At 35.0% G+C, this 18,311-nt stretch overlaps 1 protein-coding gene and 1 long non-coding RNA gene across 5 annotated transcripts in view; both read right to left on the bottom strand.

Moving 5' to 3' along the window:
* Positions 1-18,311, bottom strand: part of LOC127841980 (nuclear hormone receptor HR96-like) — a 189,319-nt gene that overhangs the window by 65,534 nt on the left and 105,474 nt on the right. For 2 of the 4 annotated variants that reach the window (XR_008031447.1, XM_052371232.1), the window contains exon 1: positions 5,383-6,632. The exons of the other annotated variants lie outside the window; for them this stretch is intronic. Coding sequence is in view for 1 of the 2 variants with exons in the window: in XM_052371232.1 (XP_052227192.1) it covers positions 5,383-5,910 (528 nt within the window). In the remaining variant the exon portion in view is untranslated. Of the gene's footprint in view, positions 1-5,382; positions 6,633-18,311 lie in introns of those variants that run through there. 4 annotated transcript variants of the gene reach the window in all.
* LOC127842002 (uncharacterized) overlaps positions 1-18,311 on the bottom strand; it is a 128,741-nt gene that overhangs the window by 65,534 nt on the left and 44,896 nt on the right. The gene's annotated exons all lie outside the window — the stretch shown is intronic.

Below are 18,311 nucleotides of genomic sequence, written 5' to 3' on the forward strand. Positions count from 1 at the left end.
GTCACTTAGTAACCACATGTTCATGACTATTTTTGAGATTGGCAATTATGGTAGCTATTTATGATTAGTAATTGGAAAACCCGTGGCGTCTCATCTGGATCCAAACTGTTTGCAAAGGCCTTCCAAATTCAGTTCCAGCACTGAAAGAGTTAAACAATGTAATTAAGTACCAACATGATAATAGTACGTTGTCCAGCTAAAATGTAAAATTTCACTACAATTACTTGGCAATGTCCCATTTTGGCCTAAAATATTATGTCCTATATAATGTGACACCCTTGTTAGTCAGGATTATTTAACCCTTTCCCTCTCAGAAGCAAAGTGGATGATTTGTCATAATAAATAAATTACATCCATTTTAAATGCTGACAATATAAACAGGTCATAGTGACGTTTCCAGCTACGGTCCAATTAAAATTGGAGTAATTTTTATATTTATCTGTGAACCAAATTATGTACTTTTTCAGGCTTTATTATATCAACCAATAAATCTTTATAAATGTTAATGCATACTTCATATATAGCTTATTATCAACTACATGCTATAAGGTTTACTTTATTGCCTACTAATATGTAAGGCAACAACAAACTGCTACGTGAGTACCAGCTAGAAGGGTCGTCAAACAAAATAAGCCTCGCTCGGGGAAAATGGAGCTTAATACATATGCACAAATTGTTGACCCAGACTAAGCTAATAATAAACAACACTTTCCACTTTACTGGATTTTTTCTAAGAAGAGACTTCCTTTAAATAAAACTAAAAGAAAAGCAGAAGATGTCTTCCCTTATTAGTGTGTGCAGTCTGCACAGGTGAATCGGGGATGACGTGACGGGAATGCATTAAAACCTGTTATCCCAGAGCAAGGCTTAACCCTTTGCATGCTGGGAAATTTGTCGTCTGCTAAAATGTTGTCTGCTGAATTTCTAAAATTAGCATTTTCTTCATTTAAAAAAATAAATAATAATATCAAAATAGCAAACAGTTTGGATCCTGATGAGACGCCACGTTTTGTGGCGTCTCATCTGGATCCAAACTGTTTGCAAAGGCCTTTAAAATTCGGTTCCAGCACTGAAAGAGTTAACTAATTTCAAGCTTTCTGTATGGCTAAACACATTGAAACTCAAATATAGAACACTTACTTGGATGTAATATAACTAAAGTCAAAGTCAGATGGTCGTAAAGACTTCCAATCTTTATTCAGTGGTATAAAGAGATAATGTTATTTGAATAGAAATTTAAAAGAACCATATTGCTTAGAAAAGATTATGTTACAAAAGATAATAGGAAACAAGAGCTGTCTCCATAGGATAACATATGCCCCCGAAAAACGCTTTGATAGAAGTTTTGAGCATTTTTCGAAACCTAACCGCAAAGTGTGACCGAAAGACAGACGGACGGACAGAGCGATCACTATATGCCCTCCTTCAGGGGCATAAAAAAGCAGGGATTGGAATAAGTCACACATCAGACAGTCAGTGTTTAAGAATCAGAATGTTAATATAAACTTTATTTCTTTACACCATAATTTTAAACTCTACCTTACATTCTGTCATGTAACATGGAGACCTGTTTTACAGATACGTCACATGATTTTACCAAGAAAACATGATATGGCCCTCTCCATGTCCTAGTTTAACTTCAACACAATATTCTTCACTCTGAGATAGCATTGTAGCAAAGTCTCAACATTATCTTATCAAAATCATAACCAAAGTGGCCTGCCATGACTGCAAATTTGTACTGAATTTAAAACTTGCACTAACATGCCACTGGTTTGCCATCTGTTTAATGTATAAATTATTCTACACAATCTAAATAATAATTCTACATGTATACATCATATTTAACAAGAGATGTGTTTGTCAGAAACATAATGCCCCCTAATGCGCCGTCTTTTTGTTGTTGACCTTTGACCTTGAAGGATGACCTTGACCTTTCACCACTCAAAATGTGCAGCTCCATGAGATACACATGCATGCCAAATATCAAGTTGCTATGTTCAATATTTCATAAGTCATTGCAATACTTTAATGTAAGGTTAAAGTTTTGGGACAGAATGACAGACAGAAAGAAAGGGGGGGTGGTATAAAAACACATACTTCCATAACACGTTGACAGAACATATACTATGTGTATAAGCTATGTGGGTAAACAATGCCTTTAATTAGACCTATATACAGACATTACCAGACTCGGAATCATAACATAACAGCATTAATGGCTAATTTGAAGGGCATTATTAGAATGCCTTCTTCTAAGAATAACATATATTCAATGAGCCATGTCATGCAAAAATGGGTCTTATGACATATTTGGCCAGCGCACCTCCAGATCAGCTTGTGTGGTCTGGTCAGTAGCTACCCTATCCACTATGATCTGGTCATGCAAGGTTTCTTGGTTTTATTATTGGTTAGTGTAGCTCCATAAAAGAGTGCGTAAATGAGCAGGCTGGACTGGAGCTATGCCAGCAGCATATGGCAAGCACACATTTTGGCATAACCTGGGTTAACCCATTTATGCCTAGTGGACTCTCCCATCCTGCAAAATTGGATCAATTTATTTCCAAAATTAGGGATTTCTTGTATATTTATTGCTATATTTAGAATATTTCTTACAGAAATTCCTTTAAGCAAACAGGCAGACCCTGACGAGACGCCGCATCATGCGGCATCATATCTGGGTCTACGCTATTTTCCAAGGCCTTTTTTCTAGACGCTAGACATAAATGGATTAATGTTCTGATCCCTTGTTTGTTCTTTCACATAATTAGTGGAATATTTGTGAAAATTCCATGTCAATTACAGAATCTAATTGACCAACATCATTTTACGGATAATGGTACGTATTTATCATATGATTATGAAAATGTTCCAGGAGACACTAATGATCTGCACACAGCTGGATGCCTTTGGTAATGTTTTGTGCGACAAAACATACCAGCGTGAGCTGAAATAATATGCTGCTCAATAGTATGGGTTAAAAAAACGCTGCCTACCTTTTCAATTTGAAGTTTCTTTATAAAATTACATGAAAAGGCTTAAAAAAATATACATCAATAGAATTTTATGTTAAATTAAATGCTTAAGCTAACAAGAGGGCCAAGATGGCCCTTGTTCGCTCACCTGAGGAGTCGGTTCATTCAATCTTGGCAAAAAGTATGACCTAGAGATCAAGTGTTTGAGCCAGATGAGTCAGATACAATTATTACTTTGATTTGCATCAAGAAAATCATTCTCTTAAAATACCCATCTGGCAGCCATGTTTTTCAACAGACCGGAACCATTTTCAAACTCAACTCTTGTATCTAGGAAACAAATGCTCTGACCAAATTCCATGAAATTTCATGAAAATTAGGCCAACAAATGTGACTTCTAGAGTGTTAACAAGTTTTCACTGTATACACATAGAGAAAACTGCCCTGCCCACTGACAGTCATGTTTTTTCATTGATATGGACCATTTTAGAACTTGTCCAAGATACCAATAAAACCGATGTTTTGACCAAGTTTCATGATGATTGAGCAAAAAATGTGACTTCAGTTCTTGACTGTTCACAAGCCTTTTTTACAATATAAATATAAGGAAAACTGCCCCTTTCCCTGGCAGTCATGTTTTTCGATGGACAGAAACCATTTTCGAACTTAACTCAAGGATCTAGGAAACAAATGTTCTGACCAAATTTGATAAAGATTGGATCAAAAATGTGACTTCTAGAGTGTTCACACATTTTCACTTTACATATAGAGAAAACTGCCCCGCCCCCCTGGTGGTCATGTTTTTTTCACTGATCTGGACCATTTTCCAACTGGTCCGAGATATCACTGACACCAATGTTTTGACCAAGTTTCAAGACGATTGGGCAAAAATTGTGACTTCTAGAGTGTTCACAAGGTTTCTCTACAGCCAAATAAGGAAAACTGCCCTGCCCACTGTTGGCCATGTTTTTCAACGGACCGGCACCACTTTTGAACTCAACCAACATATCATTAAGACAAACATTTTGACAAAGTTACATGAAGCTTGGGTGTGAAATGTGACTTCTAAAGTGTTTACAAGGTTTTTCTTCTTTTTGTACCTAGTGACCCAGTTTTTGACCCAGCATGACCCAGTTTCGAACTCGATCGAGGTATCATTGGGACAAATCTTCTGACCCAACTTTCATGAAGATCTGACAAGAAAAGTGGCCTCTTGAGTGTTCACAAACCAAATGTGGACGGACAGTCAACGGACAAAGACAGATCCTAAAGCTCACCTCAGGTGAGCTAAAAAATGAATGGTTAAATCTTGCTAGACTCATGTATACATAGCAATCATATGATTTTAAGAAAACAACTGTTTCAATGATTCAACAGTTTCCAATGAATATCAATTGACTATTTAAACAAGTACTCACCCCATCCCCAACCTCAGATGTCATACCCCACTTCAAATCATGTTTTGTTCAATGCACTGTCATTCAATAAACATGGTATAATTTACAAAAGCACAAAAAAAGCACTTATCAACTTTTAATTACCTACTTAAAATGCATTAAAATGCAATGAATCTATAAAACTTACTTTATCATAATAAATATCACAACTTAGGAAAATTAAATATACTGCAACATCATAAATCAACCTCAAAAGGCGTTTTATGAGGATACTAACTAATTTGTATTTTGTTTCAACAGTCTATAATCGCAGTTAAAGTTATGTAATGTGAACTACCTTTGATTACTGTTTTGCAACATGCATTATTAATATTGTTTTGATATCTGTATCTTCTAATATCATAGGTAGTTATTGCAGTGCTTTTTCTTACCATTTTGGGAATTTTGCCAAGTTTGTTTGGAACAGGAAAAATTGCGTTGTTTTGACTACAATTTGGAGTTTGGTTTTAAAGTTTATTGCTAAATAATTAATAAATTTGTAAACCTTAATTTTGAATCTTTAAGCAGATTAAGAGATTGGGCGAAATAAGAACCCGAATTGAAAACACACACTTATTGTCTATTATTTTGTATCTCAAATAGTTGCTGGTGTTTATTGAATGGCTATCCTTATCGCTGATTTATTATGATGTTTTGAAATCTGTATCGCCAAATGGTCAAAATAATGCATGTAATTATTTTGACCAATATTAGAGGTGGCGATTCCTTACATGGTATCATATACATGGTTAAGTATTTTGAACAACCAATGAGTGAACTTAGTTATCATCATAACTGTTTTAGTAGTTATGTAGTTGGATCTGCAACATCAATAGGTGAGGCTATATATACTGTTTAGATATCAATTTAATAAAATTGTGACAAAAGTTTTAAAACTGAATATCATCAATTGGTAGCGTCAAATGTTATTTTTCCCAAATCTGTATCACAGAACAGTAAAGGTGACTTACAGCCATGCCCTCCTGGTAATTAATATCATCCATTGACGAACTGTCCGCCAAATTCACCCCATCGCTTCCATGATCAATTGAGGACTTAATATCTGGACAAAATTTCTGGGCATCACTTCCGATATTCCAGTCCTCAAAGAAATCATCGTTCCTGAAATTCTGTTCAGGGAAGCGCATGTTTTCATCGATGCCAGGGTTACCATTACTCACAGAAAATCTGTTAGATTTGTGGCTAATTTTCGTGTTACATCCGCCATGGTCGATGCCGTTCGGCCCAAAAACGTCTGAAGTCTGTGATTGTGAAACATGACCATTCTGAAGGAGAACATCAGGGCCCAGTCTGTTTGGTATGGCCCCGCGAGAATGCTCCGGGTAGCTCATACTTGGATATGGTTTGTTTTCACAACCAAAATTCTGATATCTGTCCGATTTGAAACTGCTTACTGGGTCTGTATTGGAGCAGCTGATTCCAACATTAGCGAAACCCTCACAGACATCGTTAGAAAGCCAGTCCATTTGACTCTCCATTCTACGCAGCTTTGAGTGTTACAATGCTATAAAGCTTGCCACAAATATTTTTCCCGATTTTCACCCTAACACACACAAGGAGACCTACTTTTCTGCCATCACCGATATCAGATATTGCACACACATTGTAAAAGCTCACACTTGCCTGGCTAAGAAGAATACAAGTCTCCTTGACTTGCCAAATTCCAGTGTGTTATATCACTTCAGCTTCCAGGAAAATAACAACAACAGAATTACCACAATCTCTTCTGTAAAAACCTTGCGTTCAAAATCCACAATTAAACATATCACTAAAAAGATCAGATTTTCCTTTTGAAATATGTACCTGTCATGGTATTGAGCGTAACTCCACAGGTATACAGTTTATTTGCACAGAGTAACCACATTTGTTAATTTGAAACCATAAAATGATTTTTTTACATGTCTGCTCTTTATCTATCTCAATAGTAACCACCAACACAGCAGAGCAGACGTTAACACCTCTCTTGCATAAATATGACTAAATAGTTGATCGCTTATACTTCAGAATATTGATTCCCAGCCTTGATATCAGTATGTGACACTATTTAGCCCTAGCTTCCATTTATTATACCGTGTAGGGTCTTGAATTGAAATCAATATATTATTTTCTCTGAGATATACTCAAAGTTGAAAGCCTTACTCTTTGTATGTAAGTCCCAAATGCTATTGAATCTGTATGCCTATCGTTTGGCTGTTGAACCAAGCATTTAAAACTCTATCTACCTTACTGGGTTTAAAACCTGTTCAAAACAACTCATGTAAAGCTCGAATAAAGTAGGCTAAGTTTATGCAACTAAATGAAACCAATGAGCTTTACTTTACTGACAGCATTAATAAAACGGTTTCTTGAAGGCAAAAGCAGTAAACCATACAAATTCATCCTTTATGTTTTCATTAATTGTATATGTATCTATGCATGGATAAACTATTTCACCACAGGATTTTGTGGCACTGCCAATTAATAGCCATCAATGAGAAAGATGCATTCGTTTCTGTAACAAATAGATTTTGTCACATTTAATGTCTCTTTGCATGAACTCTGCTTCTTACTATAGCATGCTGGCTATTTCGAGCTTGCTCACAACAGTAGCTGAAAACTCTTCCAAGGAAATGTGACCACGTAAAGTGAAGATGATTTGTCTACCTTTATAGCTCCTTTTTGGTTTCAGCAGTTAATTTTCCCAGATTTAATTTAGTGTATTCATCAACTGGAAGGGAAATTACTGTTACTGGGTCACAATTATAGTATGTATCTGCCCACACTGTTGTGTTTTCAAACACAAAGAAAGGGGAATAATCAATGACGGAATACCATCTAAGTTTGAAAACATAATGAAAGGGGAATAATCATTAAAGGGACAAAAGTTTGATATAATGCAATGGGCATAATCATTGATTGAACACAATCTAGGATTAAAAAAAAAATTACTGATACAATTTAGCTTGAAAACATAAGGCAAGGGGAATAGTTATCGATGGGACACATATGAGTTCGAAAACATAATGAGAGGAATAATGATTGATAAGACACAATTTAGTCTGAAAATATCTTGCAAGGAAAATAATTATTGACAGCAAACAATCTAGTTTTAAAACATAATGGAATTAATGCCTGTGGAACAATCATTGCCTAACACATTTTAGAATGAAAACAAAATGCAGGCGAAGTAATCATGGGTGACAAAATCAAGTTGGAAAACATAATGCAGGCGGGGTAATCATTGTCTGACAAAACCAAGTTGGAAAACATAATGCAGGCAGGGTAATCATTGTCTGACAAAACCAAGTTGGAAAACATAATGCAGGCGGGGTAATCATTGTCTGACAAAACCAAGTTGGAAAACATAATGCAGGCGAGGTCATCATTGTCTGACAAAACCAAGTTAGAAAACATAATGCAGGCGGGGTAATCATTGTCTGACAAAACTAAGTTGGAAAACATAATGCAGGCGGGGTAATCATTGTCTGACAAAATCAAGTTGGAAAACATAATGCAGGCGGAGTAATCATTGTCTGACAAAATCAAGTTGGAAAACATACTGCAGGCGGAGTAATCATTGATTGACATAATTTAGTATGAAATTACATTATGCAGGAGGAATAATCATTGACTGACAAAATCAAGTTGGAAAACATAATGCAAGGGAAATAATCATTGAATGACAAAATCAAGTTGAAAAACATAATGCAAGGGAAATAATAATTGTAAAGACACAAATTAGTTGCAAATAAAACTGCAAATGGAAAAATCTTTGACAGGACAAAATCATGTTTGAAATCATTATGCAAGGGGAAATATCATCAATGGGAATTATTAAAGCTGAAAACATAATTAAAAGTGAATAATCATTGATGGGACACAATCAAATGTGAAATCATAATTCAAGGGGATTATATATTGCAGAACACAAATTATGCATTTGTTTTACTTTTATTCAATAATACAACGTTTGACTTATAAACAGCTTTTTTAACCAGTTAAGGTGACATTTGAAAGTTAGCAAAATAAAAATATTTCATCTCATAATAAATTATGAATTTTGCAGGCTTCATACTTTATCCTATTAAAATGTCCCTGATTTGTTATATTTCCCTTCGTTTTAAATAACAACAATTCATTTATTGATACATAATTGACATATCAATTTAAAATGTAATTCATAAATAAATGAAAATTTGCAAAAGGGCAACCCTATAACGTGTCCTTGAATGCTCTGAATATATAAATTCGATAGATTTGTCCATTCAAAGGAGTCATGCACTCAATTAGCCGTAACAGTAACAAATTATATCCAGTGCTCAAATTCACACGTCCTTCAGTAACATTAAATAAATATATTGGAAATAAATCAATAAAGTTCCTTATTGCTTGATTTGCATTTCAATTTCAAAAGAATTATAGTACATCCTAGTTTCTTTGAAGATGTTAAATAATAATGTCTGATTACAAACAATTTGACTAAAAATTCTTCAGTTCTTTTATTTGACTTATGTTATTTGGACATTTAAAGCAAACACTGTATAAAAGTGTATGTAATCGGACAAATATTGCTCTTTTGTTTGGAACAAGGGCTAAGTCCTAATTGTCTGTTATACTTGTTCTACGTCATTAACAATAATTGTGTACCTTGGGCAGTACTTTTTCCTTACGTTTATTTTTTTTCTTTTGACTCCAAAAAACAGTTTTTCTGCTGAATGAAAATAAAATTTAAATACAAACAGTTTTTCTGGGCTTTAGAACGCAATGAATAGTCTGGTAAGGACTTTCAATCATTCAACCCGTGAAAAGTTTTACCTCTTCAAATATCTATTTTCTTAATAGCAAATATTGAACTACTTAACACAATGAATACTTTATGATTTTTTTACTTTATAACTAGTAGTATTTTAAAAAGAAATTATGTTAACAAAATCCATAAAGAACATTACAGTACGGCATGCTTTTGAGCTTTGAGATTTACATTAAGAAATTTTTAACAACTGTTTTTACATTAGATCAATACATTTATTTAAAAAACATGAATGTGAATGCCTTATATTATTTGGGTATCAGAAAATCTCATGAACTGGTGCTATTGATGGACAAGCAACTGTAGCAATGTCAAAACATTATTTAACAATTTATGTAAATGTTCCATTATAATACAAACTATAAGAACTAGAGCTTTGTCACAGACGTGACGTATACCCCCACATGCCGCATTGACACAGACTATTTTGCATGCTGTCTTCACAAAACAAAAGAATCTCATTTATGGCGATTTTTTAGAATTATTATGCCATTATCATTTATGGCCATTTCAACTTTTGAACTCTTGAATTCTTTTGCATGACACACCGTCCAATGACTGTGAACAAAATTAATGTACAGAGAACATGAATCTAGTAAGAAAGGTCTTTAATTATATTTACCTTTCTAAGGGACTACAAATGCGTCAAAATAAGTTTCTAAGCGGTAAAGGGTTTATGGTTCATAGCAAATATGTGACCATAAAATGAGTCTAAATCTGGAAAAAACTGGGCTTAATATTTGTGCCAAAAGGGTCGTCCCAGATAAGCCTGTGAAGACACTTTCTGCTTTAATGGTATTTCTTGTTTGATAGATGTCTCTTCTTAGCTTAATCACTAGTGTAGGCAGCATGTGTTTTCCCAAATCAGATTGAATCATTGACAACTTAAATTTCAACTTAAGCAAAGCCTAATTCAATTTATCTGATCTAAATTATATTGCAAACCTTTGGTCAGAACTGGTTTATACTCATGTTTATATAACCAACATATTCAGTTTACATTGTGTCAATATAATAAATTATTAACAAATCTTTTCCTCCTCATGAATAATGACAAGGTATGTCCTGTGTCAGAATTAATTAAACATAAATTAAATACTAAACATTAACAACACATTCACAGAGAACATGCCTCCTTAACCCTTTACCTCTACTAAAGGCACTTTGATGCGCTTTAAGTCCCTTATAAAATCTAATTAAACAAGGGCTGTTTGTAAAACATGCATGCCCCCCATATGGGCTGTCCGTTGTAGTGGCAGCCATTGTGTGAATACGTTTTTTGTCACTGTGACCTTGACCTTTGACCTAGTGACCTGAAATTCAATAGGGGTCATCTGGGAGTCATGATCTGCGAGTCATGATCAATCTATCCATGAAGTTTCATGATCCTAGGCATATGTGTTCTTGAGTTATCATCCAGAAACCATTTTACTATTTCGGGTCACCGTGACCTTGACCTTTGACCTACTGACCTCAAAATCAATAGGGGTCATCTGCGAGTCATGATCTATCTACCTATAAAGTTTCATGATCCTAGGCATATGCGTTCTTGAGTTATCATCCGGAAACCATTTTACTATTTCGGGTCACCTTGACCTTTGACCTAGTGACCTCAAAATCAATAGGGATCATCTGTGAGTCATGATCTATCTACCTATGAAGTTTCATGATCCTAGGCCAAAGCGTTCTTGATTATCATCCGGAAACCATTTTACTATTTCGGGTCACCATGACCTTGACCTTTGACCTAGTGACCTCAAAATCAATAGGGATCATCTGTGAGTCATGATCTATCTACCTATGAAGTTTCATGATCCTAGGCCAAAGCGTTCTTGAGGTATCATCCGGAAACCACCTGGTGGACGGACCGACAGACCGACCGACATGTGCAAAGCAATATACCCCCTCTTCTTCGAAGGAGGGCATGATAAAAAATCTTCTTTACTAGTATAAAATTTTAAAGGCTTTATTTCTAAAATTAAGATACTGAAGAGCAGCAAGCAGCATAAAACTTGAACAGACTGGGAGTTACTCGCAGGCTGTTCTGGTTTTATGCTGGTTGCATGCAAAAGCCATTTTCACTTTGCTTCTTATGGGCGAAAGGGTTATAAACAATATAGAAGTATTGTATACATGTATAATGGAAATACTATTTGTTGTGAGCTATAAAAAAACAGCAGCATCACCATTATATAAAGTGAACATTGGATGATTTTATCTATGCATCAGTAAAATTACAACCAAGAATACAAACTGTCTCTATTTCAAGTTTGTACCAGATTAATCTTTTCAAGATTTTCATAGAAGAATGAATCACAACAAAACACGTTATGAAATTTTGAGGTTATATAAGATGCTGCATGTGTTTGCATAGTATTTCAGTGCACGGTGTTCATTGATAAAAACATGCCATTTTCACACAGAGGGAAAAAGGATAGGCCAACTGTTGTACTTGGAATTTGTTATCCAGAAGCATGGCAAGATAACCTTTTTACCGATTTACGTTGTATATGTCAGCTTGCATGCGCTGTGTTAAAGCATATATTAAATTTACTGCTTGTACTATAATATGTATATTGTACAATGTTAAATATATTTTTCAAAATGTGTGAGTGATTACGTGTTTTTTTTGTATGATGCTGCAATACAATTTATTTTTATTCTGATGTGCAACTGAAGGTTCGCGTTGTTTACGTAAAAAGACGTTAATTATCGCCAAGAACCATGTTGTTAGCTGTCACTATGAAAAACCCACTATTTATTGGGTGAAGAATGTGCTTGAACATGTGAGTGATTCTTAAATATATGTTAATAATCTGTTCCTGATAAACCTCTAATATCATATACAAAGAGGTAAAATGTAATGCAGTAATAACAGCTAAGGGAGGTAAACCGGTCAAAAGTTTGATTTACCAAAGCCATTTAAAGCCTTAGATTCTAAATGACATCCAATGCTACACAAAAAGTACCACATGACTACAATGCTTACATTATTTGAATAACACATAAATGTACTGCTTCGCAACAATAATTTATAATTTTTTAATTTGTTAATTAACTCTTTTTCTATTAACGATGCATTCAAAATTAATATTTCACTGCATATGTTATTCAAATCACAATCTATTAACCCATTTATGCCTAGCGTCTAGAAAAAAAGGCCTTGGCAAACAGCATAGACCCATCATGCGGCGTCTCATCAGGGTCTGCACTGTTTGCTTAACCCTTTCCCCGATAGATGCGTATAATCCCGAGTCTATCGATTCCCCGATACATGCGTTTATTACCGTCTCTATCGATTACCGCATACATGCGAATTTGGCCGTGTCTATCCATTACCCGATAATCCCGTATATTCCCAATGTCCATTTTCAAATACAAATTCTGATTGATATTAACGACAAAAGTGCTCAAGAAAACTCATAAACACAAACATCCGACATTTTTCTAAAGTGTCAAATAAATTTCAGCATATGTTTCTATTTCAAGATTTGATGAAATAGGTGTCCAATCGGGACAATGGTTTTCAAATTAGCGTAAATAACATAATGTGGTGTGCGCGCATCGTGTACAGTTAATGTTCTGTTACAAATTGTAGCCAGAAATAAATACATGTATATGCCCATGATATTTTCGTGTCAGGTCTTTGTTTGGACAAAAAGAGCGCGAAAATAGGCGTGGGTGTATTTATTTATAACAAAAACTGCGTAGCGCAGACAGCAACGTAAAAGCTTCGTAGTGAATTTCCATTTAAGTATTGGGGCATCTCGTAAATGATTTTGACATTTTCCTGAATAAATAAAAGTAATAAACGCTGTATCATTTTCATATTTTAGTTCCTTCAATATTGCAACAATTATTGTACTGTATCTGATTGCACGCAAAGTGCCGTGTACAGTTCATGAATATTCTTTTACAACGACCAATTAACAGCGTCATCTATATTTAGATTGTATGCAATATGTACAAGTCATTTTCTGGAAATTGGGAGAAAGTAAAAGTGATTTTTCGAAAATAGACCAACGTTTTTTTTTCCATTTAATTTGTCATAATTATTTATATTTTATGTTGTCTGTGTATGTTTGTTTGGTTCTCATTTATCTTATGAAAATTAATATCGTAATGATAAATGTTTAAAGCAAGTCCCGTTTCCGAGATCATTTACGAGAATTACTTCGATATATTTACTGACATATAAAATCATGGTTTTGACAGACGACACGTGCTAATCTAAAGTTGGTGTTTTTGTAATACACAGGATATTGGATTATCGCTGCTTGATTGAGCAATAAAACAAAGACGCAGTCGGCGGTTTTCAGTAGGCCTTTTGTACTGACCAACATAATAATTAATAATGCATGTGCTTATCTAACATTTAGGGATAAAACACACGGGATACTAGACACTTTGGGCTTGTTTGGGCCATAAAACGCAATCCCTGTGGCTTTTTTCAGTAGCACACGTGTCCAAAAACTAACGAGTTCGGGTAATAAAGCACAGAGATTATGATCTGAAAACTGCATGGAGTCTGAAATAAAAACAAAATGCCGACAAATCAAAAGATTAATCGCCTAATGTTACAATTCAATATTTTAAGGTGGGGTTCTCACTGCATTTCTTGTTGCATTCGCATACGCTTGTATTACTTGTTATAACTTATTTCCTCGTATTATTTATTAGAATACAGACTTAAAATTTATATGGTTGGAATGAAAATTTATTTCTCTACAATATTTACATTGACACAAATGATGTGAAATGCAAGAAACTAAGTGAAAATTAAGCCTAAACAAGACAGGTGTAACAGTTGAGAATGTTTCCATTATTTTCCCAATAACCCTATTGAGATGGTGTAGTCAGGCTTATCAGCTGTATATGGAGTCACTGTTATCAGAACAGCAGGACTGGTATTGGCCTGGAGTGGCAGATCAGATAAGAGGTCTATCAGGGAAAGGGTTAAAGGAATTTCTGTAACAAATATTCTAAATATAGAAATAAAAATACTAGACATCCCTAATTTTGGAAATAAATTGATCCAATTTAGAAGGATAGGAGAGTCCACTAGGCATAAATGGGTTAATTTGAGAATGAATGTAGTTGAGGATATGATTGTGGTGCACTCCAGTAGTAGAAGCTGGTTGTAAATTGGGGCAATAGAGGGATAACCCCCTGTTCTCACAGAGCTGCAACTTTACAACGATCATCCCAATCAAGCCACGAAATGAACTGAGGAGCTGCGCCATGAGCGCATGATACGCCCGTCGTTCGCCAATGAAGTAGTAAGGTAATAAATAACCCTTTGAATCATTTTTTTACTTCAGTTTATTTGTATTTGAATACATGGTTTATTTTATAAGTACATGAGCATGGAGCGCCGTCTCCTTGACATTCATACCATATCTTTTTTTGAGTATATGTATGCATTTCTTTAGAGGATATGGAGTTGAAGTAAACCTGTTATAGATATTTTGACCAATAATAAAAGAGAAATGTAGATGGGTAAGTGGTAGTGTACAATCGGAATAGAAAAAAGCTCACCTTGTTCAATTTTTCAGGGATACTAAAAAAAAAAAAAAAAAAAATCCATCGAAGGATATTTGAGCTACAGTAGGACATTCAATGAAATCACGAAATTTTGACGAACAAAGTCCCATAACTCTGGAACGACAATTCAGAATTCCGTCAAAAACGAAAGGGGATCAGGGTTTATCAATATTAAGATTGTGTTAAAATTTGAAGAAAATCTGTCAAAGGATATTTGACGTAGCGTACGACATTAACAGACGGACGGACGGACGGCTACGGTAGGACATTCAATGAAATCACGAAATTTTGACGAACAAAGTCCCATAACTCTGGAACGACAATTCAGAATTCCGTCAAAAACGAAAGGGGATCAGGGTTTATCAATATTAAGATTGTGTTGAAATTTGAAAAAAATCCATCGAAGGATATTTGAGCTACAGTAGGACATTCAATGAAATCATGAAATTTTGACGAACAAAGTCCCATAACTCTGGAACGACAATTCAGAATTCCGTCAAAAACGAAAGGGGATCAGGGTTTATCAATATTAAGATTCGTAGAGACGTAGCGTACGACATTAACAGACGGACGGACGGACGGCTACGGTAGGACATTCAATGAAATCACGAAATTTTGACGAACAAAGTCCCATAACTCTGGAACGACAATTCAGAATTCCGTCAAAAACGAAAGGGGATCAGGGTTTATCAATATTAAGATTGTGTTGAAATTTGAAAAAAATCCATCGAAGGATATTTGAGCTACAGTAGGACATTCAATGAAATCACGAAATTTTGACGAACAAAGTCCCATAACTCTGGAACGACAATTCAGAATTCCGTCAAAAACGAAAGGGGATCAGGGTTTATCAATATTAAGATTGTGTTAAAATTTGAAGAAAATCTGTCAAAGGATATTTGACGTAGCGTACGACATTAACAGACGGACGGACGGACGCAGGGTATACCATAATACGTCCCGTCATAGACGGGCGTACGGGCGTATAATAAAAAGGTATGGATGGTGGTGGATCGAGGCTATCAGAGTCTTAATCGAGCAATTTGGCAAATTATGGTCTTCATTTCGACTGTACTACGATGCCCATATATATATACACCGAATATTGTTGGCCACTATCCCGCTACTTTTGTTTTGAGCATGTTCAAAATAAGCGTGGCGAGAGCGTAAAGCTCTCCGATTATGAAGACTCTACCGCGAAAATACTGCGCTTATGATGACTCCAATACGTTTCTCCTGCGATATGTCATGATTGGCCGCGCTTTTATCGTAGTAAAAGCAGCGTCTATGTGTGAACAGGGGGTTTGCGATTGTAAGTTTAAGCCAGACAGATGTCACATGGCTTGAATAGCAAATTTTATCGTTATCTTATAAACAGTACATCTTCTTTTACGAATGTCGTGACAAATCGTCTCATATCGGGATATTGGGACAAATGCCTGCAAAGTGGGAAGTCTGGCATGTATGTTGAACCGTGCCAAACATGGCTACATGCAACTTTTTTACATCACTGAAAGTGGGTATCAAAAGAAATACTCTCCAAGCTTCTCTGAGTATGGTTCTCTCTATAAATAAGTTAAACTCCCTAAAACAACATCAAACAAATGCAAACTTCTGACTTGCCATACAACAAATAATAATTGTTTGTTTTCACTTGGGCTGCTTACTTCTTAATATGCAGCAGTCAACAATTTTAGATGTCTGAACAGATGAGTCAAGGTGGAACTCTAAGGGAAATCATTTTACTTGTTTTTTTTTTAATAGTGCTAAGTTGGATTGTAAAATTAAAAACAAGAGCTGTCAGAGGACTATTCCAGTGCTTGACAGTATAACATAAGCATTCATGGAGAGGGGGGGGGTATAATGTGGGTGTGTGGTCATTTAATAGATGATTTTTCAAAAATAAGGGGGAAAAAAATGTTGTTGTTTTTTTTTTTTTTTTTTTTTTTTTTGGGGGGGGGGATTCTGGAGTGGAGCATAGTCAAGCTAACAAGATATGTGTTTGTCAGAAGAAACACTATGTCCCCTACTGCGCCGCTTTGAAAGCTATTTATTTGACCTTGAAGGATGACCTTGACATTGACCTTTCACCACTCAAAATATGCAGCTCCATGAGATACACATGCATGCCAAATGTGAAGTTGCTATCTTCAATATTGCAAAAGTTATGGCAAAATGTTAAAGTTGGAGCAAACAAACAAACAAACAAACAAACAAACCAACCAACCAACAGACAGGGCAAAAACAATATGTCCCCACTATAGTGGTTGGAGACATAATAAACTGTCCTTCAAAAGTAATTTTATTGATATTATTTGTGAGGAATATTTAAATACCAATTAAACTAGAGATATATTATTCAGCTGTTTATGGATAGATCTTTTATCGAACAAAATAAATTAAATCAGGAAGTCTTAATTTCTACAATTAAGCATTTTAAGAAAATACAAATTAAGTGCAGATAAAGGGGATTAATTCCTTAAAGTAATCTTTAATACAAACATTGAAGTGAATTCAGTGGTGTGTTGCATCTGCAAAAAGAGGAATGTGGCCTTGAGACTTTAACACTTGTTGTTTTCTTCTGCATTTCCTGATCAATAATGTTTCACTATTAATGCTACTTTCAAGGCAAAGCGCACACGAACAACGCAGAATGTTATAATTTGTCAGCTCCTATCACAGGCCAAGGATAATGTCCAATGAAGCAATCCAAAGAAAAGATTTTAGCTTCACAAACAGTGTATTTTAGATGTAAAAGAATTTTATCATGACTTTGCAGCTCATTCATTTTAATCTAACCAGGGTTTTTTTCATTTGTAATGATTTTTTTTCTTATATTATTAACGTGTGATATTTCAATGCTTTCATTCATCGATTTGACTTGAATACTTTTAAAACCGCCCAAAATCTGACAAACAAACAAAATATAAAGAATAGCTTGTTCATGGAATAATTTAAGGAAAGTGTAATTTTTAAGTTGCTGCAAACTCAATTAAATACTACACAAAACATGTGCCTAGCATTCAGGAGCCCCAGTTAGACCACTGTTCTGGCAGCCCTCGCAAGATTTTTTACTTATACACCATACCATGTACTGCTTCTATCCAAGAAAAAGACTCCAAATTTCTAAATAATCAATAGACTTTGAATTTATTGAGCTTAACTTAAAAAGTCTATATCAGAAACAGTTTATGTAAGTCTAAAGCACACACAAAATCGAGACCAGGAAAAAGCTTAAAATATTCATTTAAAATTACGGAATCACAAAAAAAAAGGATTTCAATTGTTTAAGAGTTCTTTGTTAATGGAACACAATCTGTGGGTGTCATGTTCATAATGTTGCTGACACTCCGCTACTGGGGATACAGCCAACATCACAGCAAAAGACTTTTCCTCACAAGCTTTGATATACTGCTTATATTAATAGTGATAGCGGAGCAATCGATAACTAGTTACATGAAATGTAAGGCTTCAACAGCCGGACCCGCTAATTGACAGCTGCCTCAGAGAAAACCATATTAGGTCTGCAAACTAACAGCTTTATGA

The sequence above is a fragment of the Dreissena polymorpha genome, chromosome 8, assembly GCF_020536995.1.
Source record: "Dreissena polymorpha isolate Duluth1 chromosome 8, UMN_Dpol_1.0, whole genome shotgun sequence".
In the NCBI taxonomy this organism is placed as follows: domain Eukaryota; kingdom Metazoa; phylum Mollusca; class Bivalvia; order Myida; family Dreissenidae; genus Dreissena; species Dreissena polymorpha.